General features: G+C 46.7%; 1 protein-coding gene across 1 annotated transcript in view; it reads right to left on the reverse strand.

Annotated features, from left to right (window-relative positions):
* igsf3 (immunoglobulin superfamily, member 3) overlaps window positions 1-19,727 on the reverse strand; it is a 96,745-nt gene that overhangs the window by 16,288 nt on the left and 60,730 nt on the right. Inside the window, exons 4-6 of the mRNA XM_079517980.1 lie at window positions 17,594-17,980; window positions 14,934-15,341; window positions 9,928-10,353 (exon numbers count right to left, since the gene is read on the reverse strand). Of these exons, the coding sequence (XP_079374106.1) occupies window positions 9,928-10,353; window positions 14,934-15,341; window positions 17,594-17,980 (1,221 nt within the window). The remainder of the gene's footprint in view (window positions 1-9,927; window positions 10,354-14,933; window positions 15,342-17,593; window positions 17,981-19,727) is intronic.

Genomic DNA, 19,727 nt, shown 5'->3' on the forward strand with positions numbered 1-19,727 from the left:
CGGGAAAAAGGATGGAGGAGCAGGGTGCAGGGGGGGGGGGGGAGGACAAGATGGGGGGTCAGAGTAGACGAACTCTGGTTGATTAATGAGACGCATGGAGCATGGAGGGGAGGGGGGAAATAAAGGCATATAAAATTGAGACGTGTGTGTGTGTGTGTGTGTGTGTGTGTGTGTGTGTGTGTGCGCGCGCTCAGGAAGGGGTCTGCCAGTAAACATAAAACACATTATGCTCATTAAACCACAGTGGACAGCAGATGTAGAGTTGTTAGCGGGTCTAGTAGTACAGGCTGCAGAATGTGTGTGTGTGTGTGTGTGTGCATGCGTGCGTGCGTGCGTGTAGGGGGCTACAGCAGTGTGCATCCTCACTGCTTCCTCTATTAGACACTGATTTACATAGGGAGCAGCGGCACTGTAGAGAGCTCTGAGTTATGGCTTCAATTACAGCAGACGTGCACGCGTACGCAGATACACGCGTACGCAGACACACGCACACACACAGGTGCTTAAGAGAGATGGAGAGACATAACATGGGGAAATCTCATTGTGTCTACAAGATTGGGCAGAACCAACAGATGAGGCCTAGATTGGATTGGCCATGACAGAGGAGGATGTGTGTGTGTGCGTATGCTAAGGAATAAAGCAAAGTGTGTGTGTGTGTGTGTGTGTGTGTGTGTGTGTGTGTGTGTGTGTGTGTGTGTGTGTGTGTGCGTGCGTGCGTGCGTGCGTGCGTGCGTGCGTGCGTGCGTGCGTGCGTGCGTGCGTGCGTGCGTGCGTGCGTGCGTGCGTGCGTGCGTGCGTGCGTGCGTGCGTGAGTGCGTGCGTGCGTGCGTGCGTATTCAGAGGTAGGGAAGAGCCTGACCTTGAATGCCTGAATCAGCCGTGATTAATCAGAAGGCTTTTATGAAATTATTTTCTATTCTAGTGGCCCAGACAAAGGATCGTCATTTATCAGCTGTTGTGTGTGTGCGTGCACATCTATGTCTATGTGTGTGTGTGTGTGTGTGTGTGTGTGTGTGTGTGTGTGTGTAGTTACACAAAAAAGGTGCTTGATTTGAGTGAACAATATGCAAACTGTGTGTGTATATGCAATATGCAAAGGTGTGTGTGTGTGTGTGTGTGTGTGTGTGTGTGTGTGTGTGTGTGTGTGTGTGTGTGTGTGTGTGTGTGTGCGACTGTGCGTGCGTGCGTGCGTGCATGGTGCATTGCCTGTGGTGAAGCGGTGGGGCAGACGTCAAACCGTACTCGGTATTACAGCCCAGTCGCAGCCAATAACAGCCCCGATGATGAAGCCGGTATTGTGCGTAAACAGGCACTGTGGCCGTGCCCTTATTATTCATGAAATACTGCCAGTGGAGAATAAGCTATTTGAAGACGAAATGTAAACATAATGGAAGGAATTATGAGGAGGAGGGAAGCAGGGAATTATAAAATATTGAAAAATGTGAGAAAGAAGAGGCTGGGTGTGTGAATGGAGCGAAACACGCAATAAAGACTGAAAACGAGGGTGACGACGGGGGGGGAAAAGACACTCTGGAAGACTTATTCGGAGAGAGAGAGGGAGAGAGAGCGAGAGAAAAACAGATAGGGAGCACGTGAGGACGGGAGATGGACAAAGACAGAGAGGGGAACATGAGGGGTTTGGCTCGGTCCTAATGAAGACGGACAGCTTCTGTCCATGCCCCGATAAGCAGGGACCTCCCGTCACCGCCGTGACACCAATGCCATCAATAATGGGTTGGGTGGGTGTGGGCACTGCACTGGCATGAGAGGAACATGGGCAAAGCACTCCGTTGGTGCCTGCAACAGGCCCCCATTACCTGAGAAGACACCCAACAGGTATGCCAACTGTACCAGAGAGAGAGAGCGAGAGAGACAGAGGAATACAAAGGACGACAGAGGAGACGGAGAGAAAGAGAACGTAGAAGAGTTAAGAGGTACTCCGAGTGTTCATTTAAATTTGAGCGTATAAAAACATTGAGGATTTTACTGTGCCCGTTAAGTGGCCACCACGAGATGAAGCAAAGATGAGGAACAGGAGATCGAGGGAACGATGAAAAGGCGCGTCTCTTGAGATAGAAGTTACCAATAAACAGACTCCATCATGGCCTGTAGCACTTGCCCTAGCCCCGACGACCTTAATGCAAAGGCTCAACTTATGTAACTTAGATAGCACTTTATGTAGACTTAGATAGTATCTTATACAGACTTATAGCATTTTATGTAGACAGCACTAGAATAGCATTTTATGTAGACATAGCACTTTATAGTATATACTGTATGTACAGTTCTTAGCTTACGCATGTTTCGTGATATCTACTTGTTATGTATGTGATGTATTGCCATGCATTTTTGTTCTTGCTTAATGTAATTCGCTCTGGATTAAGAGCGTCTGCTAAATGCCTAAATTGTAAATTGTAACAGCATCCACAGCAGGGGCAATCAACTAGATTAGGCAGGGGGCCACAACTGTAGGATGACAGTGTGTGGGGGGCCACAATTAAGGTCGGGGGGGGGGGGGGGGGGGTGACTACTGGCCAGCCACAGCGGAGCTTTCCTACAAGCAGCAGTCTGTCGCTCTGTTCGCTTGAAAGTGAAAGTGGCAGTGGGCCTTTCCTCCATAACAACGCGTCACCCCGCCAACTATACGGGGCTTTCCCACAACTGCGGTGACACGGTTTTCCTTTCTGCGATGCGATGGCCGGAGAATCATGGACAAACAGCAACACAACCTGACCACTGACCAGCATGGAAAACACATGGTCAGCAGACAATGCGTGCGTCTCACTCGGATCGCACTGCGACACAAACACGTGGCGTTAAGATGCGAAGACACGGGTCGAGCTTCTAGTATTCCACAAGCACGCAGAATGCCACCAGAGGACACCAGGGATGGGTTGGCGAGTGTAGGCGTGTGCGTGTGCCCCCGGTGTGGATCTGATTGCTGGTCCATGGTGGGGTTTCTTTCTTTTTGATCATATGAGGCAGAAGACATGAGCCATGTGAGCAGGGCGTAGGTGTGGAGTTGGGGACGACGTGATTCCAACTAGGACATGCCTCTTCCATCATCTCCATCCCAGCTCCAGCTCAGCCAATAAAGCAGAAATCTCTTAATATACCGCTCCTTGAGTCACGTGCATGTGCATGCACGCGCGCACACAAATCAAAAGTGTGTGTCCGCGCACACGGATGATGAGAAAATGTATTGAATTCCCCAAACCATCATTAATCTGAACTCCATTTCCATTAGGGAAGATCGGCATAATTAGTTTTGTGTCCGTGTGAGTGTGTGTGTACGGGTGTGTGTCCGTGTGAGTCAGAGAGCTGAAGATTGCATGCGTGTGTGTATTTTTGAGTTATGAGCGGCTGATATTAGATTGTGGTGAAGACTGAGGTTTCCCTGGCGATTTGCACTTCTGAACATGTGTTTGTTTTTATTGCATTTCAGAAAGAGACAAAGAGAACACAATCAGGTGGGATCTAATATTCCTGCCACTCTGTGCGCGGCCGTGCGTTGTGTGTGTGTGTGTGTGTGTGTGTGTGTGTGTGTGTGTGGTGCACACCTGCGTGTTTATCTCCAACAGTAAACGTTAATATGGGACTCTGTTCTACTATGAGATAATTGCACTTTTGCTCTCGGAGGCAATCCCCTGATATATAAATGGTGTGTGTGCGCACACGCGCGTACGGAATTGTGCGTGTGCTTACTGGATCTTTCCTGCATAGAGCCTGTGGGGACTAATTGAGCCAAACTACCAAACAAGGCTGCACTCGATGAACAAGAAAATAACGATGTGTGTGTGTGTGTGTGTGCGTGCGTGCGTGCGCTCATTGACGTGCATTTGCATGTGTACCTAGCAGTGTGTGTCTCCCTGTACAGCAGACTGGTTGACTCATCCACTGTGGCCTCAGGGACAAAGGGACTGCAGTGTGTCACTGTTGGAGACTAGAATAGGAGCTGGGGCCTACAGGGACAATGCTGCTAGTGGCCTCGCGTCGATTACGCTTGTTTAGGAAGTAATTCAGTGAATCATGAAATATCTAATTTCACCCTAACTCAATTGACTTATTTTGATACGATTAATCTGTTTCAATAAAGAATTATTTGAGTTTTGTATACTGTGATTTCACTGATTTACCCTCCGTATCGCACGACAAGCTTCACGTTGTATGTTTAATAGAGTCTAATGTTCCAAATCGATGGATGGTTCTTATGATCTACGTACTGGTAATACAAAAAAAAAACAACAGCACACAGACCAGGCGATTGTTCCCGTCTTGCGTGGCTTTTTTTCTAAACCCAAATGTTGGCACAGTTGATCCAGGATGCCCAGACATTGGTTCAAGACAGGAGCTCTCTCCTCCTTTGAAGTTAGAACTCGTGTTCTAATGTGGAACACTATATGCGTTTGACCCTACACATGCATACATCGCTCTTCTGACAGCGTGGGGCTGTGCTCTGCTGTAATGGACCACCAGCATGCAACAGAGTGCACTCAGCTGTGCGGTTGTAGTGCTGTACTGTATGTCAGGGGTGAGCTAGATCTCAACTTTGTACGGTATATTATGTACATGAAGGCTCTCAGAGGCACTTATGGCGCAAGTCATAAGCCCGAGTTATACTTAGCTGCTCGTGGGTGTCGCACAACTAAAATACCCAATCTACGAGCTCACAACGCATCGCAGTGTGACACGTTGTGAGCTTGTAGATTGCTTATTTTCATTGCATTCAGGGGCATTCATGCAAGGCTCCCACACACACACACACACACGCACACGCACACGCACACGCACACGCACGCACACGCACACGCACACACACACTGCTGTCGAGGTGGCTCACACATAATGAGCACCTCCGGAGGCATGATTTAAAGTCTCTCAATAATGTATCTGGTCAGATGCGGCATTCGTTCACACCTCATTACCCGCGCTCACCTTTCTCCTACTGAGGAGATGGAAATGCAAATGTGTCTGCTTGTTTAGCCGAGAATAGCTAACATTTAGAAACAGAGAGGGAGAGGAAGAAGGAGAGGCGGAGGAGAGACATCCTACGTTCTGACAGATGAATCAGCGGTTCAAATGAAGGGTGACTCTGAGACTGGAAACCCGGGAAGAGAAAAACACTGAGCCGGAGAAAAACAGAGACAGTCAGCTTAGAGCAACCAATGGATTGGACTGGGAGGGGATTACTCACTCCCGCAGCTCATCAAATTCTCCTGCGAGATAGCGTACTTGCGGCCCGGAATGATCGCGTAGTTACCATTACTGATAGCTTTCTCACGGCAACTGATCACGTCGCCACAGTTACTGATTGCATTGCCGAGGTAACGGATCACTTTGCCATGGAGTTGCTGGCTGCAATAAAAGTGTTTGGAGAGGAATCAGTGTTGCATCACCCCCCGTGACTCGACTTTATGTACAGTATTGCCTGCAGAACTGTGCATACATGTGTGTGGGTGCGTGTTTTTGTGGGTCGGCAGCCGACTTTCTTATCTAAGGATAAACAAAGTGAAGCCAACACGGAGGAAGCTTAAATGACCATTGAGGATGATGAGTCGATTTCCAAATATCTCCTGAAGGGCCTGGCTATAGGCCAGGTGATTTGTTTGAATGCTTAAGGTCGCAGCGCAGGCTACACAGCCAAAAGGACTGTCCCCGTTCTGTAGCGCTCGTGTGTGTGTGAGCACGACACGCACGTTTTCTGTTTACCTCACTTTGCGCTCATGTGTCTGGATCAATAGCGGCCGCTTGGAGGTGGGACAGAGAGGTTGTAAATGTGACTAAATTCCACTGGCTCACTTTGACAGTCTATATTGAATATTGATCAACAGAGTCATTCAACTGATCTCGGCTCTAGCTTGATACTTATCCACATCAAAGCCCCGTCAGAGGTCTGTAGCATGAACACACACAGTGAACACACACTAACTACTTCGGGCTGAAACCTTGTATCTCCATATCTGATATTTTAATGTTTTTCACAATATAGCCGATCCACAAGTTCACAAGGCCTGGCAGGCAAGAGCTTGTACAGTAGATGTGCCATTTCCACTATTTTCACATGCCCAAAATAGGGAAGCCAGGTTTAAAGTGGACTAGTCTGCCTGTGGGTTTTATGAATATTTAACCAATGTAATGTAACCATGTATTAACAAGAACTAAAATGAAATAATAACTACATTAGATGCATCGGAACAGAGGTTCTTTAGAACCAAGAATCAGGGTTCACGAGATTCATGTTTTTCGATTTCCTGAAATGTGTACTACAGCTTTACACACAAATTATAGACAACAGTGTGCTGTGTTTCTCCACAACATGCTGCAACCTACCGCTCACATCACCCACACACTTCACTTATCTCTGAGCGCTTTCACTGCCGGGGAATATTGACAGAGGTGGAAAGTACATTTACGCCAGTACTGTACTTTCCACCAATTTTTAAATACTGAGTATTTCCAATTTTCTGTACTTTATACTTCTACTCCACTATGTCTCAAAGGCAAATATGGGACAGCTTTAATAATAATAAGAAGAAGTAAAAAATAAATACATAAGTCTAGGATGTCGTCAGTGATTGTTTTTCTTCCTATACTCCCCTAATACTTCAGTTGCTGCTGTTCCTAAGAGTATGTCTGTCAATGAGTCTATGGTGACAGAATGTAGTTTAATTTTATTAGAGCATCGTCTTTTGCCTAGCCAATACTAACTACGAACGAACACACTATGTCTTGTAGCAAGTGTTGCAAATTCTCCTCCTATGCTTGCCTCAAATGCGGTCAGGGACCCTAATAATTGTCCATAATTTCTCATCTCTAATGAATAGATTATTTCAATGAAACCTTAGTAATACAGAGAGGCGTGATGCTATCGTCTTCCAAATTAGGTGTTTCTGCCTTTGAAGGGTTTTTTCTCCACAACAGGAAAGAGAGACAGGAGATGACGTCAGCTTTTGTTGTTATGCTGATTGGCTGAAGACGTTGTCTGTCAACGCTGTAGTCCCGTAACCAGAGTCCAGACAGAGTCCAGACTCCACTCGCATGAATGGAAATTCATGGATGTCCGAAAAAGTGGATCGAGTTACTCATTGGGAGAGCTAAAGGCCAGAGGTCTTATGACGAATGATTGTGAGCTTCAGCTCCTGAGGGATTCTCTACCATATTGCCGTGTCGTGGAAAACGACAGCACATAACTGCCAAAAACTGCTAAAAATGGTGGAACCTGTACGGAAACAATAAGGGGTCTACACCCTTTGGGCCGCAGGTCGCATTTACTATGAAATAATGCATTTCCCGTCAGTCAGTCAGTCAGTGTATCACTCAAATTCCCCATACATGGGGAAAGCCCCCATATATGGTGCCCAGGTCTCGTGACATCACATGACATCATCAGGGATAGAGATCCCTGATGTCATAGTAAATGCGACCTGCTGTCGCAATTAAGCCCATACATGGAGATCCCTGATGTCATCAATATTGGCCAGCAACTCTACATCTGACCTCAAACCTCAAACCCTTAGATCTCCGGATATATGTCAGAGCCTGTTCTGACATTCCATATGTTAATCCTTCCCCATCCATCCTTCCTCTTCGATGTCTCCCTTTTGACTGATACCTGTCCATTTAAACTCTAGACGGGCCCGCTGCAAAGTTATTAATGCAGCCACGCCTGGAGTTCTCAACAGGCCCGAACATTAAGGCCCGGCCCTACCTGGGCCCTCATCAAACCCTGTACACTCAAGACACTGCCCCCGCTGCCACCCTTAGATCTCCATATATAGAGCTGACCTGTTCTGACATTCCATTATGTTGATCTGACCTCATCAAACCCTGTACACTCAAGACAAGCTCCATATATGGCCAGTACACAATTCATTCCATATGTTGATCTGACCCCCCCCATTCCAAAGCGTCAGTGCTCGCCCAGCAGTCTGCTGACACCCAGGCGGATGCGTGCATGCGACCTCGCCCTTTCGCTTCTCGCCCTCAGGCGTCTTACTGGTAATAAATATACTGTGTGGTTCACATGGCGCAGGTCAGTTTTTTTGGTTAGGCCGATTGGCTGAAGGGGTTGTCTGTCACCGCTGTAGTCCCGTAACCAGAGTCGGACTCATCTGGCATGTATGGAAATGCAATTTCTGTGACGTGGCCAAAAAAAGGCTGAAAAATGGATCGAGCAAATCATTAAAAAAGAATCATCTAGAGATCTAAAGGTCAGAGGTGTATTGACGAATGTGTGTGAGCTTCAGTGCCTGAGGGATCCTCACGGCCCTCTACCATATTGCAGAATTTCGTGAAAAGCGATTGCTCAGAAGTGCCAAAACTGCTATATTTACGATAACATTAGCCCTTCGCGCTTGACCCCTAATAATAATAATACTAATAATATATTTTTATATCCACCAATACTGTACATACAGGTGGAATGAGACAGGCCTTTATCAGCACTGTACTGTCGACCTTTTATCACCTGGAGGAGTGTATGCAGAAGCACACATTTGTCTACATAAAGAATAGGCTGCCATGTCCAATTATCAGCCTGAGCTAAACTCGGCTAGTGTCATTGTGTGTGTGTGTGTGTGTGTGTGTGTGTGTGTGTGTGTGTGTGTGTGTGTGTGTGTGTGTGTGTGTGTGTGTGTGCGCGTGCGTGCAGGTGTGTGGGCTGATGGGAGCTCTGTGGACAGTGTAATGTCTCTGCTGAGGAAACAAAAGGTTCAAGGACGGATCACTCATTCTCTTTATCATGATTTGTCTCTCCCTCTCTTCGTCTCCTCTCTCCTTTGTCTTATTTTAACGGTTCCTCTTCCTGGGGGATATTAAAGATCCATTCACTCCATTAAGAGACTCCACCCTGCCACCCTGCCACCCCCCCCCCCCCCCCCCCACACACACACACACACACACACACACACACACACACACACACACACACACACACACACACACACACACACACACACACACACACACACACACACACACACACACACACACACACACACACACACACACAAATTGCCTGCTAAACCATAGTCTAAGACCAATTAGGGTTTCTAATGTATTCATGGGCACTACACTCCCTCTGCCAACCTGGGGAGACCTTCAATGCATTAGTCCAAGCCGCTTCTTTTCACCTGACCGGTTGGACGTAGCGCGTGGAAGGAACACGTTATTATTAACCAGTCCCCTCCATCAGGCGCCCCAGCTGGCCAGGGGGAGGCAGTATAGAGACCAGGATTACTGCATGTTTTTTTGTGAGGGTACCTAACTACCTACCCTAGAGAACACGCCCCCAGCGGGAATCGAACCCAGGAATTCTAATATTTCTTGTGCAAAAGCTATATTGTCATCCAAACCCTGCCCATAGTAACTACATTTTAGAGGATATGGGTGTAGTATTAATTCGCTTCTGCATTAGCATTGTCATGTTAGCCTAATCTACAAGGCCAGTAGGCTTGGCTATACAAGAACACATTCACGGGGATACCAGAATAAAATCACTGTTGAAGCTTTTGATTTTGTTTGGTACAATAACGTAAAAGATGCACATGCTACCGTCTTTGTTTATTTCTTAAAACCAGGCCAATACAATGCTGCTATTGTAACCTAGGATGGTCATTTGATGAAAAAGAACAATTTCAACCAAACAAATCCCCCCCAAAACTAAAAATTCAAAAATTCAAAGAACAAACAAAAAAACAACAATAAAATCTGTGTGTGTGTGTGTGTGTGTGTGTGTGTGTGTGTGTGTGTGTGTCCATGCGTGTGTGTGTGTCCATGCGTGTGCATGCATGCAAGCGTGAGTGCGTGCGTGCGTGCGTGCTTTAAAAAAAGCCTGACATAACAGTAAGTCTGCATGTGGATGTGTCCGAGCTTGTGTTTAGGCATTTTCTCAGCGCCCAACATGTTTGGGTGTGTGTGACCTCCTACCGGGCTGCAGGACGCTGATGCCCAGCAGGTTGGAGGTGCGGTTGGCCACTCTGCTCCAGCTGTTGTCGTAGTTCCTCCTCCACAGGACGGCGGAGCACTGGTAGGTCCCCGCCTCGCGCCGCCCCGCCCGTGTCACCGACAGCCGGAAGTTGGTGTTGGCGTGGGAGCGGTCCACGGTGGTCCGCGTGCCCAGGCCCAGGAGCTGTTCGCCCCACTGCAGCGTGCCCTCGCGCGTGAACGTCACCAGGTCCCGGAACTCGCCCTGCGGGCTCTCGCCCTCGGCGCCCGCCGCCGGCATGAAGCGCCAGGTGACGGAGGCGGGGACGCGGGGGCTGTGCCGGGGCTTGACCAGGCACTGGAGGTCGAAGGAGTCTCCGAAGGTCACGCTGGGCGTCCGGGACGACGCCGACACCACGAAGGAGGACTCTGGATAGAGGGGACGAGAAGAGAAGGTAATTAAACCCATTAAGACCTGAGGACCAGATTCTACAAAATGTCTTCTTCAGTGGTGCTCAACCTTTTTCATGTCAAGGACCCCCAGAATTATCTGAATTTGGCCGTGGACCCCCATCTGAAAATATTTTTGTTCCAGGACACCCAGAAGAAAATGTTCTCATATATATTCAAAGATTTGCGCCACATTTTCACGATTATTTTCTAAAATAGCAGATCTACAAGCTCGTAGCTATGAGATTGTAGATATGCTACTTTTAAACAGCTAAAGTTTAAAATAATGGCTAAAAGTGGCTAAAAGCTAAGGTGACACAGAGGCGTTCCAGGTCTTGATGGCTTAAAGGAGGATGTGGTGGACATTGGTAAAGAATGAGCATTAGATAAGTGGGTTTTCCACAAGCCATTACTGAACCCTTCAATCAGTGTCCCTTCGTCACTGAGTAGTGGTGATTGGCTGGAACAGGATGAGGCTGTCTGTGTCTAGGTTTGAGTCTATCCACTAAATGCAAAGAAAATAAAGGTAACGGAAAACTCAGCAGTGGATCCGAATTTCACTGTTGGAACCCAGATAGCAAGCTTCCATTTAGGGTGGCTATACCAAGGAGGACGAAGCCCCCTCCTTGCGTTGATACAGACAGCATTTACCCAGAGTGCATTGGGCCATACTTACAGAGTCCTTATACTGACAGAGAAAAAGCTGGTGAGATCGATTTCGATCCTGTATCCCAAGGGTGGACAGAGATAGTCATTTAGCTGGAGATAGTCTGTGTGTCTGAGCATGCATGCGTGCACGTGCTTAATTTGAGTGAGAGTGCACAATTGACCATGAGAGTGTGTGCATCAGAACTAATGGCGATGCAACAGCAGAGAAATACACAAGGGAGAGATTGCCTCTTAAGCGCTGATGTTCGATATGCGCCCCACTTCTTGCCAAGTTCAAACTATCCTCATTAAGATAACAACATTCACCCTGCTCTGTACATTACTGCTAACATACACGTACACTAACTCTGGGGAAAGAGAGAGACTAGACCACGAACACACCCTTTTCTGCCTCCATGTCCCTCCTCTAAGGACACTGTTGCCCACCAATATAATAGCAGATCTACAAGCTCACAACACGTCACAGTGCGATGAGTTCTGAGCTTGTAGATTGGACATAGCCAGTGTACAAGCATAACCCAGGCAGAAGGGGGATGAAGAGACGATGATGTCTGATTTTCACCACATCAGATAATTCATTTCCTTGAGACTACGCAGATTTCCTCCCATTATGCTCTTGTCAACACACTGTCCCACTTGTCTCTCTCTGCCTCCCTCCCCGTCTCTCTCTCTCTCTCTCTCTCTCTCTGCCTCCCTCCCAGTCTCTCTCTCTCTCGCTCTCTGCCTCCCTCCCCATCTCTCTCTCTCTCTCTCTCTCTCTCTCTCTCTCTCTCTCTGTCCGTTGTTCACGGTGTCCTTCAGGCTGTGTTATCGATGGGTTTATGTCCAGAGAGTTGGCTGCTGCTGGGACGACGGCCTGGGGCCATAACTCTGTATTAGACAATAACTCTCAACTCTCCCCATCCATCCATCTCTCTCTCTCTCTCATCAGCCTGCCTCAGTGACAGAAAAGAGGATTTCACACAGATTCGCCCCCAGCCGCACCAAGCTCAGTCTTTGTCTCAGAGTGAATGCATGTGAACGTGCTTGGGTGTCATTTGCTGTACACACCTGCACACCGTTTGTGTGTCCAATGTCCATGCTGTGACAGCTGGGACTTTCTACCAACAGAGACCTGCCAAACCAAACACCCAAGGGGCCCCTCCAGCCAATCGGCTATCAAGAACCAAAAGACTCTCTTAACGAGCACCTTCACCTTGGTAACACAAACACAGGCTCCCAGAGGACAGCCCTCTCCCCTTAAGGCTTATGGCCAAGTCAACAGGAATGGGAGGGGTTGGGTAGCGGAATAGTTACATTTGAAGGAGCTGAAAGGAGGGAGCATAGAATAATTGCCTTCCCTCTACAGTAGTGGCTCTGGGGTGAGAGTGGGGTTTGGGGAACCCCTTGAGGAGGTTGCAGGGGGTCTCCCCAGGTTTCATACCATTTTAAACCTATACATTGGAAAATAGCTACAAGCTCACAACGCGTCGTGATGCAACGTTGAAACATTTTAACACAAATCTTGTACACAAAATATGTTCTGATGGGGGTCTGCGGCCAAAAACATTAATTTGAGGGTCCATGAAAAGGTTTGAGAACCACTGACTGATCCACAGTTCATGCTGCCCCTCTTTGCTCAAAAAAATATATAGTGACAAAATTATTAAACAAACAAAAGATTAAAGAAAACAAACCAATAAACCAATGACAAAAAAAAAGAAAGAAAAACAATGGCAAATTCTCAAAAAATAGCTAAAATATTTTCAATTTAGGCATTTAACAGACACTCTTAATCCAGAGTGCTTTACAGTAAGCAAGAACAACACATGTAATACATCACATAGAAATAGTCATCAAGGATCATAACCATAAATGATAAATATCAGATCTACAAGCTCTTGTAGATCTGCTATTTTTGCTTATTTGTCATATGACAAAGTATAGGGCTTAAGTGGTTAGCATACAATAAGACCTCAAGTGCTCAATGCTATTTTGCCAATTTGCACCCCTCACCGCACATTTTGTTGGGGACACTAATGTATCCACTGTTGCCTGAGCTTAACAAACGGGAGATGGCTACTTAAGGAGCTGACATCTCTTTCCTGCAGTAGCACCAATGTGTCCTTCTGCAGGGAGCTAATCCGTTGGCCTGTGAGTGTGAGTGTGCGTACTGCGTGCATGCGTGTGTACTTTTCCACGCAAGTATGGCAGAATCTGAGAACTAGACATTGTGAGGACCAGTTTCCCTGGTCCTCACAAGGGAAATTGCTGTTTTGGTTCAAATGTATTTGGGGAGTTATATTTAGTATGGCGTTCGGCTTAGAGTTGACATTATGCCTTAGTTGCACTCTCGTGTCGTGCACCGAAAATAGCAGATCTGTGGTGACGTGTTATGAGCCTGTAGATTTGGTAAGGGTTAAAAATGGCAATTTTCTTAAAATTACCGTCCTAAAATGATGATGTAGCCTACTCACAAGTATAGTAATGCAAACCTGTGTGTGTGTGTGTGTGTGTGTGTGCGTGCGTGCGTGCGTGCGTGCGTGCGTGCGTGCGTGCGTGCGTGCGTGCGTGCGTGCGTGCGTGCACTTGGGCTTGCCAGTCCCTCAGTGCAGCGCTCCAGTGGGTTGCTCAGCCTGTACCACTGTGATGTTCAGCTTAACTCAGCACTGACAGTGGAAAGCCACAGACTGTGAAACACATTTCTACAGCATTTCCATTCTAATAATTCCGTCTAATCCTGGGCGTTTGTGTTCGTGCAGGGATGTGTGCGTGGATTCCGCGCGTGCTCCGGTGTGCTGCGCGCACATCCATGTGCACTCGTGCGCGTACGTCGACCCGCGTGCGGCGGTTGGTGCTCTCTCTCTGTGTCGGGCTTTTGAAGTGTGGCAGGTGGTGTGTGTGGCTGTGAATGTGTTATTTTGTATTGTAACAGCTCCGTCCCCAGGGCGGTGCATGAATAAACCATGTTGTATTCTGCTGTGGGGAAACTGCATGCTCTCTGTCTAGGAGGCCATTCATCAGTCTTTAGGAAATCACACTCTTTGTTTTCTTGGTTTCAAGTTTAGGCAAACAAAAAAAGACAACCGTCATTCAAAGTTAGCTTTGCTAACCACTTAACCCATTTTGACCTGAGGACGATTCTACAAAATGTCTTCTAAATCCTGACAGTTTTCTGAAAAAGCTATGTTTCTATGTCAGTGGTTCTTTGATTTTTCCAAAATAAATTCAATAGCTAAAGCATAACATACTGCTAACACCAAAAGGGGTTCCCGCCCAAAATGGGTTAAAGGACCACTTCACCCGTTTCATTATAAGATATACGACGAATTAAAAATAGAAGATCTACAACTCACAATGTGTTACATCGTGAGCTTGTAAATTTGTTAACCAAATGTATGCCAAGAACGCGGGACCTCGTTCTTCTCTCCACGACCCGCCTGTGCCAAAACGAGGGAACTCACCTTTCTTTAATTTAATTTAATCCAGCAATTTTTTTTTTGCTTTTACTCACGTTAGCCTTCACACGGATCCGACGCGCACATGGCCACACGCACACTTAATAGTCCTTTTTCTCCTCAAAATGAGACAAACTGGCATTGTTGAGACCTTATAAAAGTCTAAACTTTGATCACGCTAAGAAAGTGAAACCATCCCGCAACGATGCATAGCCTAGAATGAAGATTTGGCTCAAATATGGACGGCTATCACTTCCGGGGTGGGCAGAAGTGACCCGTCTTATAGGGGAAGCACATATGGGAACATTTTCCTGTGTGTGTGTGTGTGTGTGTGTGTGTGTGTGTGTGTGTGTGTGTGTGTGTGTGTGTGTGTGTGTGTGTGTGTGTGTGTGTGTGTGTGTGTGTGTGTGTGTGTGTGTGTGTGTGTGTGTGCGTGTGTGCGTGTGTACCTACCAACAGACTTGACAGTGATGGTCTTGGAGACCGATTTCTCCCCTATCTTCTCCCAGATGAGCTCTGGTTCAGTTCCGCTTTGTAACCACTCTGTGGCGGTGCATCGGTACAGTCCCGCGTCCCCGGGTAGTGCATTGTACAGGTAAAGGGTGTAGGTGTCGGTCCGCGCTTTCTCCACTCGAATCTCCCCGTAGCTGTAGCGATCCAGGCAGGTCGGGCCGGGCTGCACTGTGCCCTCCCGATCCACAGAGGCCACCTCCGTGGGTGGCCCAGTCGTCTGCTCTTCTGTCCGCTGCCACGACACAGAGAGCGGGCCGGTGGTGGAGTGGACAGAGCAGGTCAACTGCACCACATCGCCCTCCAGGACCTCAGAGGAGTTACTGGTCATCACCACCGTGATGTTACTCTCTGAGGAGGGGGAGGGGAGGGGAGGGGAGGGAAAATAAGGGGAAAATAAGGGGAAGAGACACGAGAGGAGAGTGAGAAATAGAGAGAATTGGAGATTATTAATTTTTTTTAGCTTCTATCCAACAGTGATAATGCTTTCAGTTTCTAGCTTGTAGCTGGCCTCGGGCATATCAGAGTGACAGCAAGCAAAAAGGCCCTGGCTTGGTCAGGATCTGACACTGGCATGGTAACTGGCCGGTCCCCTGGGGTTGGGGTGGTGGGCACTGGCGTCAGATGCTGTGGCAGATAAAAGCCTTCAGTGCCTCTCCCTCTCCCCTGTGTGTTAACGTTAGTGTATAGCTGCGGCTCTCATCTGTACTCAGTCTGCACACATCATGGAAGCTAAAAAGGACCTAAAAAGGCCTTTGAGCCCGAGGGCTGGCTGGTCCTCCCCCGTTTCACTCTCCCCCCTGGGGCCAAGCTTCACCGCTCCTCTCTAGGCTCTCACCAATCATCCTAATAAGCACGTCTCTCTGTGAATATGGAATAGAGCCACTCCTTTACTTCTTTCACACTCAAAAAGAACGGGAGGAAAGACGTTATTCACAGCCCTCCCTCCTTTCATCCTAACATTTTCACACTTTCCACCCCGTTAGCTACAGTATATAATCCATCCTTTAGCCTTTTCCCCTATAATCGAGGGTAAAGGTGCATAGATGTATGCATAGACTGTTTCAGACATGACATTACACCCTATCATCCAAGATGGAATCTGGATAACGTCTTCTTGCTGACATGTATTCATTCCTTCTGCTCACACTGCTCCTTTCATTTTAATGCCCCCCCCCCCAATAAAATAAACAGTTCCTGCTCCTCCTCTATTAATCCTTTCCTCTCTTCCTTATATCAGCTACATTCACAGTTTCCCTCTACCTTTGTCCCTGTCCGTTTGACATTCAAGAGCAGCTCTGTCTCTCTCTCTGTCTCTCTCTCTCTGTCTGTCTGTCCAACACAAATTCCCATTGACAATTAATGGAGAATTTTACGTCATAGTGTCTGAGCAAATAGACGTCATGATGATGTACGATTATAAGAGAGCCCCTCACTTCACACAGGTGTGATTTTTCAGATATAAGTCAAAATATATGTATTCAGAAAATGTTTGAAATGTTTTGAGAATTGAAAATGTGTGTGAGAAAGACAGAGGGCAAGAGAGAGAGATGAGTTGTTTTATGCATACACAATCCATGGCCTACAGTATACCTCTACGTTCTGTTAAGAGCTCTCCTTGAATAACTGATATGATTATTATAAAATATCATTTACGCAGGGCCCACCAGTCGGTGAATGGATGGTGCAACGTATGGTTGCAACATCAATACTCTCCTATCTAAATCAAGCTATAATTGCATAAAAATCTTACAAAATAAAACATAAAATCCTTTATGGGGCATTAAAGTCTTACTAAAAACAAAGTCTCCCAAACAGAGGGGTCTCTGGAGATTACTTGTTTCGGGCTTATTTGGAGTGTGTATATGTGTGTGTGTGTGTGTTTTAGCTGGGATTGCTTATGGCTGGATATTTTTTGCTTTATTCTGCTGGTACAGTAGCAAACAGCCACAGCCCCGATAAAAGGAAACCCAATAAGTAGTGCAGAGGCATTTCACTGCTGTCGTAAATGAAAGTGGAAAAATAAAACCTTGGTGACGGAGAGGGACTGTGGGCGAGGTTTGGAGGCGCTGCTGTAACTTCGCATCCATCAGCTGCCAGCCCTGTGTGCAATACTGTGGGCCAGCTCTGTTAAGCCCAGCTGAGACAGCTCTGCCCCAGCAGAACACATTAATTTAGCCTGGGGATCCATTTAGAGGGGCCCTCGAGAGGTAGGCCTCATTCTACGCTTTTTGCTTTCTCCATGCTTTCATTTCACGGCTGTTAGCTCAGCCTCCTTGAGCCCGGGAGTCCGGGACTCTCTTTTTTGGCTCACCATTATCCTGCTTCAGTGTTACCGTCTACTCGCTCAGCCAAGGAAATGGGAAGGAAGTGAAGGAACCGCAATGCTGCATTACCGAGCCATAGCCGTCCGCTCATACAGAAAATATGTGAGCGTTATCTTCCCCTTCTGACTCACAACTAACAATGCAGGCTGTATGTCTGTCTACGATGTGGCATGGCCTGGCACTCTATGTGACATTAGCATGAAATCTATCCTTATTATAATTGACAAGACAGTGCATGTAAGCCAGGGGGGCCCAGTGGGGCGGATTATTACTCACTGAGTGGCTGCACCGTGATCTGAACGTTGCGGGACCTCTTGCTGCGGTCGATGAAGTCTCCCGTGGGCGTCCTCTCGCGCTCCGTGACGCGGCAGATGTACTTGCCGGCGTCCTCGGGCCGCAGCCGCTGCAGCTTGAGCAGGTGCACGTTGGGGCTCTCCTTGCGCACCGTCATGTGGCCGGCCGCCTCGCGGGCCACGTAGTCGGGGCCCAGGACGGGAACGGCGCTCGGGCCCACCACGGCCACGGGCGAGCTGCTGAAGACCCACGACACAGAGAAGAAGCGCTCCGGCACGTTCTGGGCCTCGATGGTGCAGCGGAGCTCCAGCGGCTCGCCGGCCGTGAAGGACCGCCGCTCCGTGCTCACCTGGATGCTGAAGTCTCGATCTGGAGGGACAGGGGAGAGCAGAGAATGGGCTTAGTGGGATGGACGTTTAAACGCTATGCACTTTGTTGTAATACGTCAAATAGCAAAAACAATATCTATCTCACGACCACGCATTGTGAGTTTGTAGATTATCTATTTTTGATCAATCTAAATAATCTGTGCATCTGTGAACAAGTAAACAACATACATCTGAATATAATAATAAAAATCACACCCGTGTGAAGTGATCATCTTATCATCTTACAACATCGAGGAGGTGATTAGGTGATGTAATGATGATGTAAAACAAACGGTGTCAAAACAAACATTCTCTTTATTGTTAATGGGATTTAATGGCCAAGATGACGTACATTTTCCCATTAGCTACTACAAACGTTATGCAAAGCTCGGCCAATCACAGCAGAAGTTAGGTAGGTTACTCCGGAAGAAGAATAAAAAGTAAAAATAAAAATTGTGACAATAACTATAGTCTGGTTACCACACTAATAATAATAATAATAATAATAATAATATCTGTATGTAGTGTTTTATGTTGAGTCTGAACAAATAAAGTTGATTGATCGAATCTATACATCTGAAACAAATTTCAAAGTGCTAATGTGGCATAAAAAGGCAAAAATGAAATACGGTAAAAAGATTAGGATCAGAAAAGGGAAAACACCTCAAATCTTAATCTGTCAGATCCCTTTCAAATGGGTTCAGGGTTTGTAGCAGGAAGAGGATAAATATGTCAAAATACTGCACAAAATACACAAACCGACAGAGTGGTAGAATGTGTGAATAGTGACACATTTAGCCTGGGTGTGCAGGTAAGCGGGAGGAGATCCGTTTAACCCATTCAGGCCTGACGTCGAAAAAAAAAAAAAAAGTTTTCTAAATCATGACAATTTTCGGAAAGATTTGAGGCACATTTTAACGATTTTTCAAAAATAGCAGACCTACAAGTTCATAGCGCGCCACTCGGTGGCGCGCTATGAGCTTGTAGATCTGCTATTTTTCAATAGCTAAATTATAATATAATGTTTAAAACACCAAAAGGGGTTAATGGTTAATGTGGTTAAACGCTAACGTGACATGGATGCGTTCCAGGTCTCAATGGATTAATAAGACGATGTTGTGTTCCCTTTCTGTTTCAGTTGTCAACTTGTCAAAAGACAGAAATGGATGTGAATATGGGCTGAGATTTGCACGGAACACTGCATTCAGTTAATATCCCACGGTCCCACCGACACTGCATTCAGTTAATATCCCACGGTCCCACCGTCTGCAAGATTGATCCAATACGCTTAAAGTCACAGCAAAATGGAGGGAAGAGAGATGGGGGAGCAGGGGGGGGGGGATTAATACAGACTGTGGAGACATGTAGGCAGTGGAGTAAAGTAACTAAGTACATTTACTAACGTACTGTACTACGTAAGTATACTTTTGAGGTATTTGTACTTTGTACTCGAGTATTTTCAATTTCCAATACGTTTACTTGTACTCCACTACATCTCAAGAGGCAAATATTGTACTTTTGCTCCACTGCATTTATTTGAAAGGGTTTAGTTAGTAATGACTTTGTAGATTTTGATAATCATCATCAATTATCATTTGCAAATAGCCGATCGACAAGTTCACAATGCATTGTAGATCTGCTATTTTCAAAAGATGTTTAAACATTTGAAAACTTGAAATGGGACATTCGTCACAATGAGTACTTTCTATACTTTTGGGACTTTAAAGTACATTTTGATTCCAATACTT

Source organism: Electrona antarctica, assembly GCF_951216825.1.
Source record: "Electrona antarctica genome assembly, chromosome: 13".
Taxonomy (NCBI): Eukaryota; Metazoa; Chordata; class Actinopteri; order Myctophiformes; family Myctophidae; genus Electrona; species Electrona antarctica.